Source organism: Myotis myotis, unplaced genomic scaffold (assembly GCF_014108235.1).
Source record: "Myotis myotis isolate mMyoMyo1 unplaced genomic scaffold, mMyoMyo1.p scaffold_m19_p_12, whole genome shotgun sequence".
In the NCBI taxonomy this organism is placed as follows: Eukaryota; Metazoa; Chordata; class Mammalia; order Chiroptera; family Vespertilionidae; genus Myotis; species Myotis myotis.
The window spans coordinates 4,059,209-4,075,882 of record NW_023416316.1 but is presented as its reverse complement, the minus strand read 5'-3'; the positions used below and the strand labels follow the sequence as shown (position 1 = coordinate 4,075,882).

Genomic DNA, 16,674 nt, shown 5'->3' with positions numbered 1-16,674 from the left:
CCGGTTAGGGCTTGCCAGCAGCTTTTAGGAGGTTCTGGTAGCCCATAGGATAAAGACTCCTAACTCACTGGGCAAATGTACATTTGTCCTGTGTGTGTGATGCTGTGTTGGCCTGCTGCTAGCCTTATGCCTGAATCCTCACGGCAACTCTTTGGTGGTTGGATTATTGTCCCAAATTGTCAGAGGATGCCATTGAAACTTAAAGAGGTAAAGTGACTTCCTATCAAGGCCATCTGGCACACACGTCCCGGCTCCAGAACCCAAATCCTTAACCATTCCGCCACAGGCAGCAAGCAGCCCCCATCGCTTATCACTGACTTTTCCCCAATGGGCAGGCCGGGTCCCAGGCCTCCTGCACTGGAAACCTTGTGTTTGGGTGCTCCTCTCCTTCTGGGGCGGCGTGCCTAGGGGCAGTCTGGCCTCTAGCACCCAGGGCCTCGGGATGTGGTTCCTTCTAGCTGGGTTGTCCTGGCAGCATCTTTGGGATTTGAACATCCAAAATAGAGAGAAGGCCAGTGTCTGGGGCTCCGTCACCACTCTCCAAGTTAGTGAATCCTCCCAGACGGGGGCGAGGGGTTTAGTTGGTTGGAGTATTGTCCCATACACCAACAGGTTGTGGGTTCGATTCCTGGTCAGGGCACATACCTAGGTTGCACATACCAGTGGAGGCATGTACGGTAGGCAACCAACTGATGTTTCTCTTTCCCTTCCTCTCTCTCTAAAATCAATAAAAGCATATCCTTGGGTGAGGATTGAAAAAAAGAAAGAGAGTGAATCCCACACAAAAAATCCCAGCTAGTCCCAGCACTGTCTGATTAATGGTTGGCTGACTGTACTCCACTCTCCAAAGTGGTCTGAACATATCCCCAGGATCCTAGACCCCCGGGCAGAGTATGGAAGCCCAGGGCATCAAGAGAGGGCAAAAGGTACTGGTTCTTCTGAATCGTAGAAGAATTACAGCATTGATATGCCAGGCACAGGGCCAAGAGCTTTATATGAATCATCTCATTCGATCCTCACAACAGCCCTATGAGACTCTTACATTCCCATTTTTGCAAAGAAGGAAGCTGAGGCTCATGAAATCTTTACCCAAGGTCACACAACTAGGAAGTGATGGAGTCCAGGGCTGTGTGTAAGCTTCTGTGCTGTGTGCTATGGCCAGTGCTGGGTCCTCAGAACACTCTAGTACTGGTGACTGTACTTTGAGCGGAATCTTGATACGTGTGTCAAGGCAGAGAAGCACAGAGCACAGTTCCAGGCAGTGTGGGTTCTGTGCCCTCAGAGCACAGATTTGGTGAATAGCCCTGGGCTTCACAGGGAGAGTGAAGTCTCTTCCAGATCTGGCCCCTAAAACTGCTCATGCCAACCTTCTTGCCTTCTCTGTTCTGTTATCTTGAACCTGCCAATTCCCTCCTGCCTCAGGTCTTCCCATATGTTCTTCCTTCTGCTCCCCCATCCTACCCTAGTCATTCTCCAGGCCTCAGCTTCAATGTTAACATCCTCAGAAAAGTTTTTCCCAACCCTACACAAAGGAGCATTTATCATAACTCATTAAATAAGTAATGGCTGGCCTCCCTGCTGGCCTGTCGGCTCCATGAGGGTAGGCCGTGTCTGTCTTGCTCACCGCCATCTCCCTAGCACCTGGCACTACTAGTTGCTCAGTAAATATTTATCTTGAGAATGATTGCATGGGATCCCAGCAGGGAAAACGCCCTCTGTAGAAGTGGGAAGGCAGCAGGACTCAGCAGGAAGGTAAAAGTGAGATTCCCCAGAGCCATCCTCAAGCCACCAGCCCCTGACTCTGCCTAACCCTTCCTCCTCCCCTGGGTGCCTTTGGAAGCCGACCATCTGGCTTGGAGGCCATTTGCATATTGTCTGGGCCTCAGCAAGCCTAGCAAGATGTCCCTGGGGGGGGGGGGGGGGGGGGTTTGAGGCCAGGCCTAGTGGCCCTTGCAGCCTGCTCTGAGTCCCATCTCTCCCCACCCCCAAATCCAGGCATGGGGGAACAATAAGAATGGTGATGTGGTGGCCTCACCATGGTAACAGGTTATCAAGAATGTGGGCAGGCCTGAGGGGTGCAGTGGAGGGAGGGAATGACCTCAGCAAAGAAGAGCATCATGATAAATGAGCCAGCACCGGCAGCAGACTCACCCCGAGCCCACCCCTCTGGGACTCCAGGATGGTGCTATCACTCTGATGACCCTGACATGACTACTAGCCACCACCACCCCCCACACCCCCAGCATCTCCAGAGTGAAATAGAAGCCTCTTCCTTTTACACAACTGGGTCTGTTTCTATACAGGATGGCCAGGTTGTGGAGGTGCAGCTGGTGGCCCTCAGGCCAGGCACTGCCCAGTCCCTCTCAGTGCCTCTGCACACACAGGCAGAACCCTGCCGCCAGGGCTGGCTGATGGATGTGTCAGACTCTGGCGGTTCTATCGAGCGGCCACAAGATGTATGGGCTGGCGGCCCACCAGACAGTGCCAAGATGGAGGCCAAGGGGAAACTTCTGAAGCTCAGGCCTCAGGGGAGCACAGCCAGGCGGCCAAATGGACTGCAGCTCGTTGGAGGCAACGCTCCCCGTCCCCTGCCCACGCCAGGGACCGTCTGCTTTGTTTAAAAGGAATTTTTAAGGTGGCAGTCTCAGTCCGTGGACGCTTTGCCCATGGTCCCGTGCTCTTCTGACATATGATCCAGGGAAGTTGGCATGGAGCAGTGAGCCAGCCGGACCAGTGTGTAGCCTGCCTGCCTCCAGGGAGGGTGGTATGCAGGCCATTGAGAGTGTCTTACAACCCCGAGCAGCGCTGGTCCTGTGTGTGTGTGACATGCTGCTGGACCTGCCTTGCCCCAGCAGCCTTTCCCTCACCAACGTGCCAGGACTGACTCTAGGCGCAGAAACCAAGGCATTGCCTAGGCCCTTCTCCAGCGTGGCCTGAGACATGGACTCAGGGTGGGGGTGACTAGCTAGCCCCAAGCCCTCCACTGGCTTCTCCAACACTAGGTGTCTCGTTGGCCTTCAGTCCTGGAGTTGTCTCTGGGAGAGAAGGAACTTCTGCAGCCTCGGGAGACAGACTGTTGGGGAGTGGTAGCTGAGAGCCATGGCATCAGAGGAGCTTAGAGAGCCAGGTGTCTGTGTGCCTAGGAAAGGAGAGGTGACCCTGGGGACAGTGGCCCCGAGCCTCCGCATAATGTGCAAAGAGCTAGGTGGCCGTCCCACAGCAACACAGCGGCAGGTGTCAGCGTCCAGGGGAGCAGGAGAGGCCCATTCGGCCCTGAATCTCTTGCCTCTTCAGGGTGCTGCCCAAGCCCAGGGAGGGGGGCGCTCTGTGAAGGGAGCTGGGGCGCAGTGATTTGTCAGCTCTCTGCTGGTGAAGGATCCTTCTCTCCTTCTGCTGGAGGAAATTAACTGATGGTATCAGCTCAGCAATTGTTTTTCTCCCCTCACAAAGGGAAATGTATGCAGACCCTCCAGGAGCAAAGCGGAATCCTCCCCCCGGGACTGGCTGGGCAGAGGAAGGTGGAGGGGGCGCTTCAGGGCCCTTGCAGAAGCCAGTCTGTGGCAGCTTCAGACCAGTTTCCAGGACTCGTGGATGGGGGCCTGTCTCCCAACCCTGCAGCTGTGACAGTTCCTCCTGCTGCCTGCCCTGAGTCCCCCTTGCCTCTTCAAGCCTTCAGTAAGCGAGGTGACCCTTTCTCTGCAGACTTCCAGGCAGGTCACTGCCTCTGCTCACCCACTTCCTCCCCTTGGGAATCCACGAGTTCAGGGGCATGACAGCCTGCTCTAAAAAAGCCCGTGTTCCCTTCCTTCTGGTGCAGGCAAGGCACTGGGCAGCAGGAATCATTTGGGTTTGACAGTAGTTTGTTCTGTGCCTTCCTCTCCAGGGGACATCCGGAACCTCCTTGTCTGGATCAAGAAGAATTTGCTAAAAGAGCGGCCAGAGCTGTTCATCCAGGGAGACAGTGTGTGAGTCCCTTTCTCCCTTCCCTGAGGAGGGTGGGCAGAGGGAAGGAGGTCTGAGCCCCTCGCTGCGTGTCCAGCCACCGCCTTCTCCATTCCTGTTGTCTCCTTTGCCATCCCCTGACCCTCTGAGGAAAGAGCCTGCATGGTTACCACACGATCATTGGGGACTTTTTAACACCCAGGTCTGGAGACTGGTCAACTTCTCCCGGTCACCACAGACCTCCTTCTGGTTGCCACAAACTTGCTGTGGAATCTTAGGCAAGTTACTTCACTGCTCTAGGCCTTGGCTACGCTCTCTGTTCAAAAGTACTGAGGAAAAGAAGCTGCCCAGGGTCCCTTTCCTTCCTTGACAGTCTAGAACTTTCTGTGATGGTGGACGTGTTCTGTATCTGTGCTGTCCAGTGTGGTAGCTGCTGGGCACGTGAGCCTATTGAGCCCTGGAAATGTGGCTAGTGTGACTGAGGAACTAAATATTCATTTATTTCATGGTAATTTAAATTTGAACGTGGCTAATAGGTACCATATTGGACGGCAGAGGTCTAGGATTCTAGGGGGTCACTCAGTGCATGTGCGCGCGTGCACACACACACACACACACACATTTGTGCCCACTGAAGACACCCCTGCTCTCAGCCCACAGCCCTTCTACCTGTGCCAGGCCCAGCTCAGCCTCCTAGGCAAGGAGCCAGGTTCCAAGTGCACAGAAGTCACTTCTGCAACAGGCCAGCCTCAGGGGTAGAAGCGGTGGGCAGGGTACTTATGGGACTCGTTCATCTGCCCTGAAGCAGAGGTCACCAGCAGGTCCTGGGGCATCCGGCCCCTTGCTCAGATCATGGGCCGGGAGTCATGGAGGCCACCCCCAAGGCCAGCAGTACTCCTTGGGCCACTGCCAGCAGGAGCCAGGCAAGGTACCTGTTCAAGCATCAGCCTACCCTGCCTTACACCAGGCAGGGCTGCTGTAGGCTTTCGGGTGCTCGGAGCACTGTTTGCCTCCCTGGCTTGGAAGACTGAGACAGACCCTTGGAAAAACATGCAGCTGCCAGTGGGCACCACCACAGACGCAGGCGAGAAGCACCTCACACATCATCCCCGTCCATCCTCGCACAGGCCTCGTTGGGGAGGCACTGTAATTTGCCCGACGTTCAGCAGAGGAAACGGACACTCCGAGAAACAATGACCTGCTGAGACCTGGGCGGTGGTGCTGGGATTTCCACGTGGCCCCAAGGCTGTGACCATCTGACCCTGTTTCCATTAGATTCAGACTGTCACCTCTACTTCCTGGGAGATGTTTAACAGGACATCAGGAGGAAAGGCTCCCACCACACTCTCAGCCCCAGCGTCTAAGCCTCTCTGTCCTTGCTACTGACTGCCCCTTGACCTTCCCTCCCTGCTATTCACCACCATCTTTCCCACAGGCGGCCAGGGATTCTGGTGCTGATTAACGATGCAGATTGGGAACTGCTGGTCAGTACCTCGGGGACATCCCTCCCCCACCCCTTCCCCTCACTGCTTTAGTGGGCAAGCCGAGGGCCTTTCGTGAGGCCCAAATAGGGTGATTGAAGAATCCTCTGTCCCATTCTGGCCTCCAAACTGAGGCTACTCCAGTCTCCCACCCAGAGAGAGGAAGAAAAGGGTAGCTGGGGGAAGTGGTGAGCTGTCCTCCATCCTGGACATTTGCAAGTTAAAGTACAGGGTACCTGGTTTTCTGGTACATTCTGTCTTTCCCAAAACAACCAGGTGCACACACATCCCCTCCCCCTGGCCCTCCCGACACCTGGGGAGAAACTGGGAAAGTGGCCCTGATGGTCTCCTCATTTCTCTCCTGGACCAGGGTGAGCTGGACTACCAGCTTCAGGACCAGGACAGCGTCCTCTTCATATCCACTCTGCATGGTGGCTAAGGACCCCTCTCTCTGCCTGGGCCCCGGAGTGGGGAGAAGAGAACAATCAGACATGCCCTTGGACCCTGCTTCCAGATCTCCCTGTCCCTCTTCGTTGCTTTCTTCCCTGATCTGTCCCCTGGGTTTCCTCCATGCAGGGAAAAGAGGCCAGGTGCTAAAATGAGCCTTTCGCAGGCAGGCACGTGAGCAGGGGCAGGCAGGCAGGCAGGTGCCTGAGCCCAGCACTCCCTCTCCCAGCAGCTGAGGTGGGGGAGGGTGCCCCTCTGGTTTGACAAGAGTAGAGAGGGGCTCTGGGGCCAGGTGACCCAGCTGCCTTCCACTCCTATGTCTCAGTCTAAACACTGAGTGACCACTGACAAGGCACTCCAGCTCCAGGTCACAGTGTCTTCATGGGGAAGATGAATGGCCTTGAATAGCTGATGAGAGGCCCCTCCCTTCTCAAACATTGAAGGAGTCCCCGCCTCAGTTTCCCCATCTGGACAGCAGAGGGCTCTGCCTGTCCCCCACCGATATCATTATGGGACCCCAGCTGGGGTCCCCTATTCAGAACTAACCCTCCTCCCCCCCACCCAGCAGCTGCTCTTCCAACCACACCCCTCCTTCTGCTCCCCCCCATCCACAGCCCTTGACCCTGGCTGGCCTTCCCCCCCCTCCTCACAGGCCACCAGATGGGTTCCTGAGACCCTCCCCCAGCAAAAGGCTGCCTGCAGCTCATTCTGGGGAGGAGGGAGTAGGCTTAACCTTGGACTAGCAAATAGAGGCCTGAAAGGGTCAGCGTGCCTCAGTTTCCTCCTCAACAACAACTGAATAATTACAGTATCAGAAAACAGGGCTGATACTGATGCCACAAATGTAGACTTTATCTCCCTTCCCACCGCCTGCAAGAAGCAGGATGGGGGCAGGCAGCACCTGGTAGGCAGGGTGGCTCACCCCTCCTCCCTCCATCCCTCTGGAAGTCTTGGGGCCTCGGTGCCTGCAACAGCTGGCCTTGGGCAAATAAAAGACTAAGTTGTTTACTAGCCTTGCCTGGAGCTTTATCCGTAGAAACCAATGGCACCCCACAACCACTCAGCCATAGTCTCTGGTCCAACCTCTCTGCCCCCACCCAGGGCTTTCAGAGCTGCCCTTCACCCGAAAAGGGGGCAGGGGTTAAAACCCAGACTACCCAGCCTGTCTTGCAGGGGGCGACCTGACAGGCCATCTGGAGAAGGGGTGGCAGAGCCAGTCTGTGCTGACCAGTCTGGGCCCCAGGAAACACGCTTCCTCACATGTCTGTCTGAGGACAGGCTTTGTCCCACCAGCTGCAGCCAGCAGCCCCAGAACCCAGAATGGGGGGTGGCATAGATAAGACTGCTGAGCCCCTCCTTCACAAGACCTGGAGAAAAGCTTTGGTTGCTGGAGGGAGATCTTAAATAAATAAATAAATATTAGAGCAGTAACATCATCCTGCCCAAAACATTAAATGCAGTGATTTATGGTGAACTTTCTTTCACTCTATGGGGATGAAATGCCAATTGGGTTGTCCCAGTAGTGTGCTGGAATTGTGGGGGATGTGCTTGCATCATTCTCAAGGCATAAGGGACCCACGCCCCCCTCCACTCTGCAGGTGGGGGGGCCTCTGGACCTGTGTGGGTGGAGGCAGCCATATTGGGGTTATTGGTAGGAGCTGGTCTGGGTGCACATGAAGGCCAGTGTTGGGGTCCAAAGTGCTGTCTAGAGAGGCTGTTCGACAGCCCACACTAGGTGCTGATGTCAGGGTCTCCATGGTAGGGAACAGGGCAAGGGACTTGAAATGGCCCCCCACAGCCTCAACTTTAGGGGATTAGCCTGACCCCTGACCCCTGTAACCTGGATGTCTTTCCTGCCTCCAGCCCCACTGGAGTGGCCGTTGTCCCACCCAAGATTCCAAGTCCTGGAAGCTGGGTGAGGATTCCTCTCACCTTTATTGGCTGAGGGGGGTCGATATGGGATATCCCTTCCTCCACTGCACCCCAATGAGTGGTGAGGAAGAGGAGTAAGGCAGAAGGACCCCTCGGAGGGAGGCAGGGAGGGAATGCCAGCTCCGAGCCAGGGTCCACAGCATTTTGGGTCATTTTCAGCCCTGCCTCTGAGGGGTCAGGTTACCTGACCTCAGCCCCAGCCGTGCCCAACTGCCCCTTTCCCCAGGCGTCTCTTGACTCCCACTTGTGAGGAAATAAACGAATAAGCCCCACTATCTCCGAAGATTTGTCTTTAATGAAAAGGATTCGTTTACCCAAGTTCCGTTTCCAAAGCCCAGGCAATTGCCGGGCTGGGACGCATCACTCCCCACACTTCACTCCGCAGCGGCTGGAGGAGCTCAGCCCACCGGTCCCTCTGGAGGGCCTGGCGGGAGGGGTCGGTTTATTGGGGATTTAGGGATCGGTTGAGACTTTTTTGTATTGGGGTATTGGTGGGGGGTAGGTGAGAACCAGTTCAAAACGAGTTAGCGCATTCTGCCGGCATCAGCATCTTCTTTCGCTCCGACTTCCTGCGGCCGGCCCGCCAACAGCGGGCTCCCGGGACCACATTCGTCCCACTGCCGCGTGCCAGCTTCATTCCGGCCGGAATTTGAAAAAGGGGAAACGACGCGATCGGTTGGAGGACCCCCTCAGCCAGGACTGGTCACCCGCAGAGGAGAAGGAGGACGACAAGGATGAGGATGGCGGCGCTGGCGGCAGGGACCGGCATCCCTCCTTGGCGGCGGGGTGGCTGCGATCCCGGCGCTGGGGCCAGCCAGCCGCCGCTCGAGCGAGGGTCTCGCCCTCACGAGCTCGGTCCCTGCAGCCCCCGCCCCTGTTGCGCCCGGAGCTCAGCCACAGATGTCCAGCCACAATTCTCGGTTGGCCGCAGACTCGTACAAGAATTGCGTTTGGACAATCAGTGGCGAAGCCCCTGAGTTCAGGGCCCGCGTCTCCGGCGGGGCTCCGCTTCGCTCCTTAACAAGGAACAGACCAGGAGGTCGCGCTGCGCATCCGGCCACCTCGCAGACGCCGGCGGTCTCGGCCCATGCCGCGGTAAGGTGGACAGCAGACACGCGGATCCCGGCCCTGCGTGGGGAATCCCCTTCGCCCCGGGCGTGTGTCTCCTTCGATCGCGGCCCGGGGTCCCTAGAGTGGCCCTTGTTGGGTCTCGGCGCTGCCCCAGGTTGGGGGAATCTCCTCCGTCAGGCCCGGGGAACCCCGACTCCCCTCTCCCCGCCCCCAGCCTGGGCTTCCCGGGATCGCCAGGAATCCGGAGAGCGGGAGCGGGGGCCGAGGCCGGGTGGCGTTTCCGAGCCGGGGTCGGACTGCTGGACTCGTGGGTCCCCCGCCCCCGCCATCCCCGCGCACGCACCGGCTTGGGTGCTCTCCGCTTCCCTGTGGCTGAGTCGCGGCCGGGGCGCCGGTGGCGGTGGCGGTGGCCGGGGCGGCAGGGAGCGCTGGAATGCGCCGCCGGGTCACCTGTCTTGCCCGGTGAGCCGGGCCGGGAGCCGGCGGGCTGGCGAGGCGCAGGGCTGAGCCCGAGCGGGCGCCTCTGGCGGCTCGGGGCCGGGGCGGGCTTTTAGTGGGCCGCTCCAACAATACGGCCTGGCGCGGAGAAAGGGGCTCGGCTGCAATTGGTACTGGATTTGAATAACGCCACGGGGCCATCAATGGTCATTGTGTCGGCGGGTAATGAATCTCCGCTGTCTCTCGGGCTGGCCAGGCAGCTGCAACCTGCGCTCAGGCAGCTCTTAAAGACATAGCGTGCCCCTCCCCGGGGCGCCCCCCCTTGCGCTGGCCGGACCCCTCGCCCTCCCACCCCCACCCTGTGTCCTAGACTCTCAGTGCCCCGCCTGCTCCCTCCGCTGAACCCTTTGCCCACCCCCCTCCCTCCTCCTGGCTAGGCACCCGCATCTCTGCCCTGCGCTCCCATGGACCTGACAAGGCTCCTGGCCTTGACTGAGCCTTCCTCACGGGCCCAGGGGGCTCTAGAGTCTTTCAAGGCCCAGCCAACCCTGGCCTCCTCTCTGCATCTACACTGAGGCCTCCGGAGCCCTCCTTCCTAAACTCCTGCCCCAAGGGCTTCTAGCTGGAGGGTGAGGGGGAACAGTCTGGAGGTCAGAGGGTCACCCCTTAAAAGGCTCTGCTGAAGCTTAAGGGAGGGGACGCAGCCCTGACCCCCAGGCTGAAGGTGCGGGCTCCAGTGACCACCCCCCCCCCCCTAAGAATCGCAGACTGTAGGGACCCAGGCTTGATTCCCAAGACACCTCCCGCAGGCTCCTAGGTACCTCAGCTCTCAGAGGGGCTGGGGGGTGGAGCAGGGGAGGAAGAGGGGCGTGGAATCTAGCATTGCTGTCCTGTCTCTTCCACTGGACATCCCACCCGTCCAGGAGGGCAGGGGCTGTGTCTGGCTCGGAGGCGCTCTCCACCCCATCTCTGCCAGGAGACGGTTCTCAGGCTACGGGGGATACATACCCAGTTTGTGTTCCGCAGAGCTCAGCCTCGCTTTCCCAGGGAATTCACGCCCAGGAGGGGAGTGTGTGGCCATCCTTTCCATACCTCCTGCCCTCCATCCACCCCAGGGTTCCCCAAGACCCTAAGCACCCCTGCCCTACAATCCTCTTTCCTCACAGTCTGTGGGCTGCCTGAACACATGCCCTCACTGAATTGTCATTATCGGTGTGTCTGTTCTCACTCAGACAGGAAATGGGTCCTACTGATCTTTGTGTCCCCAGAGCCCAGTATGGTGCCCTCCCTTCGATCAATCATTGAATATCCATTGGTAACTTAAAAATGAACTATGTGAACCTCTGGAAGTTTATTACAAAAGTGGAAGAAATATGACTTCTGGGGAGTAACACTTAAAGTGAGGGCTTTTAGAGAGGGCGCACTGCTAGCCGGGTCCTCACCGTGGGAACGATCCGTATGCTGATAACAACAATACCCACAATGCTTTATGCAGGGTGCTTGGAAGGGATGGTAGCCTGCTGAGTCCCACAACTCTGGGAAGCGGGTGCTATTATCAGTCCAGTTTTGCAGCTGAAGAAACGGAGATTGGTGGCAGTTAAGTTCCTTCCTAGTCCGTGCAACTGGCAGGTGATGATGGAGCCAGAGTTGGAACCCGGGGCTCTGGAACCTGCTGCCCACTACAGTTTGCCAGCCTTTACTCCACAGTTACAGAGGGGACTGATGTGAATTCATACTCAAAACTCCAGAACCCATCCCACCCTCCCCCCCAAAAGAGAAAAGAAAAACAGAAGGGGGGGGGGGCAGAGCTCCAGACCCAGGAGAACACCCAGGGTCTCCTTATAAATTAGTCTTGCCCTGGCCTGGCAGCAGCACACCTTGTCAGAGTGGCCAGGGTGGTCTCTGCACAACCTGGGAACCCTCAGACCCCATTGGTCAGCTGCATCCCAGAAGGAGGGCTCCTCAGCCTCCGGGGAATGTCAGGGCTCTTTAAAGCCATCAGTCCTGGGCAGAAAAGGGCTCATTCACCTCACTCTCACCCTCAGAAACTGAGGAGACAGAAGGGGTCCTATTGCTAGTCATTGAACAAATATGTATAGAATACCTACTGTGTGCTAGTAGTGAGGGACTCAGCAGAGGTCCCCAAAGGAGATGCACAGGGGAGGCAGGACACGTGGTGGAGGGAGCCACCCTGAGCGGTGGGGAGTTAGGTGATGGTGGGCGGGGCACTGGCACTGGTACTGTTGTAGGCAGAGGGAACAGCCCGCTAAAAGCTAATGAGCAAAAAGAACTTGGTGAGTTCTGAGAAAGAAAAATCTGGTGGGCTTAGGGCACAGAGAGGAAGGGAAGTTTCAGATAATGCTAGAGTGACCCTGCCTGACCTTATAGGACACTAGGAGGCTTTGTGATTTTATCCTAACCCAGTGGGGATCCTAAAAGGTCTGGCACATTCAGATTTACATTTTTTAAAAATATGTTTTTATTGATTTTAGAGAGGGGAAGGGAGAGGGAGAGAGAGAAATATCGATCTGCTGCCTCCTGCAAGCCCCCTCCTAGGGATCGAGCCCACAACCCAGGCATGTGCCCTGACCAGGGATCGAACCGTGATCTCCTGGTTCATAAGTTGCCACTCAGCCACTGAGCTGGTGGGACCAGATTTACATTTTTAAAGGTTTGCTAGGGATAATGTATAAAGGATTGGCGAGGGGGGTTGGGCAAGCTGGACTATAGGAGTCCTAAAAATGGGGACTACTGGTTTGCAGGTGAGAGCTGATGGTGGCCTGGGTTTAGGTGATGGCAGAGCAGGGTTCAAAGCTGTTCCTTTGTTAATCTTCACCTAAGGATATTTTCCCATTGATTTTTAGGAGAGTGGATGGGAGGGGGAGAGACAGAGAGAGAAACATCGATATGAGAGAGACACATCAATTGGTTGCCTCCTGCACATGTCCTGACCCAGGCCAGGGATCAAGCCTGCAACAAGGGTACATGCCCTTGACTGGAATCAAACCCAGGACTCTTCAGTCCACAGGCCAACACTCTTATCCACTGAGCCAAACCGGCTAGGGCCAAAACTGTTCCTAGCAGTCCTGGTGGCCTTAGGCAGGCCACTTGGCAATGAGTAACATTTAGTGAGCAGCTGAGGTGCATTGTGTGTGTGTTGGAGGCTGGGGGGAGAGGGAGGGGAAGGAAAGATGAACAGAGTCTGATATTGCCTCTCTAGAAGTATCCGTCCAGTGGGCAAGCAGACACACAAACACACAGCCAGCGCCAGTGAAAGAAGCAGAGCCACCGGAAAACACGAACTGAAGTACTAGCGTCCTCTGGGATTGCAGGAGGTCAGTGATCCGTCCCAGCAGGCGCACTGTGGGAAACCTTCTGGAAGAGGCAGCATTCATTGCCTGGGCTTCCAGGGCAGGTGAACTCCAATAGACTGAACCTTAGTTACTGCCTCTGTGAAATGGGGCCATTATGCCCATCCTGCCTCCCTAGAGATGGCTGTGGTATTAGGAGGATCCAAACACACCTTGCATTGGCTTGCAGTAAAGTTGTGTCACTATCTACACGCCCATGCAGATACACGTTCAGACTCACGCATGCGCTCAGCGTTCCTAGCCTCTGCTCTCTCCATTATCCCTTCTTTTTAAAAAATATATTTTATTGATTTTTTACAGAGAGGGAGAGGGATAGAGAGTTAGAAACATCAATGAGAGAGAAACATCGATCAGCTGCCTCCTGCACACCCCCTACTGGGGATGTGCCTGCAACCAAGGTACATGCCCTTGACCGGAACCGAACCTGGGACCCTTCAGACCCCAGGCCGACGCTCTATCCAGTGAGCCAAACCAGCCAGGGCTCCATTATCCCTTCTGAACACCAAGTCTCAGGAAGAAGGTAGCAAAGTTGTCCACGCTGCCCGTTAAGCATGTTCTTCCTCCCAGAACTGGCTTTTTAAAAAAAATTATTGTTGAAGGTATTACAGATGTCCCCCGTTGCCCTCTGTGCCTCCCTCCACCCAGCCCCCTAGAGCTGGCATTTGACCAAACACGGTGCCCAGCACAAAGGACATGATCAGTAAACATTTGTTGAATGAATGAATGAATGAATGCCTTATTGGAGTAGTAACTAAGTGAGTGGGTGGATGGACAGACAGATAGATGAAAAAACAGACGTAGAGAAACTTGAGTGAAAGATGAATGAATAAAGAATTGACTGGGTACATGAGTGCAGCCAATCAGCTGAGGTTCTAGGTGTGGAACTAGAGCAGTGGTTCTCAACCTTCCTAATGCCGCGACCCTTTAATACAGTTCCTCATGTTGTGGTGACCCCCAATTTCATTGTTACAAATTGAACATAATTGAAGCATAGTGATTAGTCACAAAAACAATATGTAATTATATATGTGTTTTCCGATGGTCTTAGGCGACCCCTGTGAAAGGGTCGTTCGACCCCCAAAGGGGTCGCAACCCACAGGTTGAGAACCGCTGAACTAGAGGCATTGCTATGGGTGGGCTCATTGAAGGGGCGAAAAGGGAGCTTCCTTCTTGCTGTGGCTTCAATTCTGTGCTTCAAAGGCAGGCCCAAGGCCCAAAGCATGGCAGACAGGTGCCCAGGGAGCAGCTGTGGCCACTGGTCGGTCAGGTTGTGCCAGATGTTTCCAACCTCGGAGTCCTGTCCCAAATGTTCCCATCAATCCAGGTTCTCTGAAGCTTTCAGTAAAGTTGTATCATGATCTACACACCCACAGCTGTGGTAGCAGAAAGACTCTGCCACCACTCAGTATGCCCCAGGCCAGGCCTTCCCTGCTCCGGCCTCCAATCGCCCAATTGTACTAAGTTCTCTAAGAGTAGCCACTGCTCTTACATGGTGACCAGCTGCATGGCCTCCCTTCAGAGGTGAATGGACAATCTGACACGTCCCCAGTCTCAGAAGATGACAAAGCCAGGCCGTTGTCTTCACGCAGAGGAGATCCTACTAGTAAAACCCTCTGCCCTGCATAACATGTTTCAGTTTATAAATGATGGTCCTCTCCATGAGATAGGGGAGGCAGGGCGGGCAGCTTCCAAATTGCAGCAGCCACCTCCACCCACCTGGGCAGCGTCATCCCTTGATGCTGTGCTATGGTCTCCACTGCACGCATCAGTCCTCGAAAGCCTCTGACCGCCTGTCGTACTTGTCTCTCCATCAGAATGTCAGCCCTGCGTGGCCAGGGATCTCGTCCTGTCCATTGCTGTATCCCCAGCACCAAGAACAATGCCTGACCCTTAGAAAGGGGCTAACTTTTACCAAGTGCCTGGGCGAAGCGACAAGCAGACAGGCAGCTACGTGGAGCACGGTGACCCGGTTAACAATACCGCCCAGGCCCTGGGCACTGGCTAGCACTTGCGTGGATCACTACAGCTTTGTGAGAAATGCCTTCACCTCCTGATTCTGCAGACCAGGGACCTGAGGCTCAGGGAGAGAACAGAGCTACTGAGTGACAGCCAGGGTTAGGCAGCAAAGCCCTCGTCCTTAACCAGGCCACCGGCTGACACCTCACTAGGTTACCCAGCACCCAGTGAGGTCGGCGCCATGGGAAGTTAGGAGTTGGGACTCAGACATATTGTCGGGTTTCGTTTGTAGCAATATCCAGAAGAGGGAAATCTATAGAGACGGAAAGCAGATTAGTGGTTGCCAGGGGCCGGAGGGAGGGGAAGTGGGAGAAATGAGTGAAGGCGAATGAGTACAGGCTTTCTTCGGGGGGTGATGAAAATGTCCTAAAACTGATTATGGCGATGGTCGCACAACTCTGTGAATGCACTAAAAACCATTAGATTGTCCATTTTATTTTTAAATGTTTTTATTTTAGCTCCACTTTTGTTGTTATTGTTGTTAATCCTTACCTGGCGATATTTTTTCATTGATTTTTAGAGAGAGTGTAAGGGAGGGAGGGAAACAGAGAGAGAGAAACAGCGATGTGAGAGGGACACATCAATTCCTGACCCCAGGCTGGGGATCGAGCCTGCAACCAATGTACATGCCCTTGACTGGAATCGAACCCAGGACCCTTCAGTCCATGGGCTGACACTCTATCCGCTAAGGCAAACCAGCTAGGGCTTAAATTGTCCATTTTAAGTGGGCAAATTGTATGGTATGTGAGTTACATTTCAGTAAAGCTGATATTAAAAAAGAGTTCTTGCCCTGGCTGGTTTGACTCAGTGGATAGAGCATCAGCCTGTGAACTGGGGGGGTCCTGGGTTCGATTCCAGTCAGGGGCACATGCCCAGAGTGCGGGCTCAATCCCTAGTGGGGTACGTGCAGGAGGCAGCCAATCAATGATCCTCTCTCATCGTTGATGTTTCTCTCTCTCTCTCTCTCCCTCTCTCCCTTCCTCTCTGAACTCAATAAAAATACATTTAAAAAAAAGAGTTCAGGTTCAAGGCTCTCTCTGCCACTTCCCTGCTAGACACATTACTTCACATCTCCCAGACTCAGCTTTCTAACCAGTGAAATGGGAAAAATAAATGCCTCCTAGGATTCATGTGAACATTAAATGAGATAATACATGCCATGCTCCCCATTTTATCAAGGAGGAAACTTGGGCCCAGAGGAGGGAAGTGACTTGGCCCAGAATGCACAGCAGGTGGGTGACAGGTGAGGGCCTGGGGCCAGGTCTCTGGGCACTGCTTCTCCTTTTAGCATTAAGTGGATGGTCAATGTCTGTGTACCTCCCCTCCCATCACCATCACCACTCTGCCCCATCTCCTGCCTTCCCTAGGGCTCTGAGGCCCTGTCTTCCCACTGCCCATGCCCGGGCACACTGAGGTATCAGGTTCCCCCAGAGCACAAGATGCCCTGTTCCCCAGCCCCCACCCTGCTCTCCTCCTGGGGCCATGATGCTGTCTTGCTTTTGCTTGTAATAAAGAAAATATTTCAGCTACCCTTCCACAGTTGCTTGGCAACCCCAAAGGAGGGTGGGGGGAGCAAAGGGGAGGAGGGAAGGGGGAGGACTCTGGAGCCAATCTGGAGACAAAGAGTAGGATTTGGGTGACATGGAGCCTGTTCTTAGTGCTAACCTGGCCTGGCTGGGATGGTGGGTGGGGGCGGGGGCTTCCTCCCACCCCAGTGTCTCACACCAATAAATATGGATTAGGGAAATGGGCAGAGTTTTTCCCACGGGCCTGAAAGGCCGCATCTGACCTTTCTACCCCCTTTATGTACCAACCTGACAGTCAGAGAGAGCAAAGAGCAGGACCCCTTGAGATGCCTCCCCCATGGCCTTCTGACTTGGGGAAACTTTTCACCCGCCTCCTCCCCCTGGCCCCAGCCCAGGTCACAGCCCTGCCTGGACCCTGTGAGGGGCGAGGAGGAGGAGGCTGGTTCTCAG

The 16,674-nt window shown here is 55.5% G+C and overlaps 1 protein-coding gene across 4 annotated transcripts in view; it reads left to right on the top strand.

The window, feature by feature from the left end:
* Positions 1-16,674, top strand: part of URM1 (ubiquitin related modifier 1) — a 36,982-nt gene that overhangs the window by 10,549 nt on the left and 9,759 nt on the right. The window contains exons 3-5 of one of the 4 annotated variants that reach the window (XM_036329493.1): positions 3,884-3,965; positions 5,378-5,426; positions 5,794-7,325. In XM_036329493.1, coding sequence (XP_036185386.1) covers positions 3,884-3,965; positions 5,378-5,426; positions 5,794-5,862 — 200 coding nt within the window. In that variant the 3' untranslated portion in view covers positions 5,863-7,325. Of the gene's footprint in view, positions 1-3,450; positions 3,676-3,883; positions 3,966-4,144; positions 5,212-5,377; positions 5,427-5,793; positions 7,326-16,674 lie in introns of those variants that run through there. The other 3 variants (XM_036329489.1, XM_036329490.1, XM_036329492.1) reach the window with 3 other exon arrangements.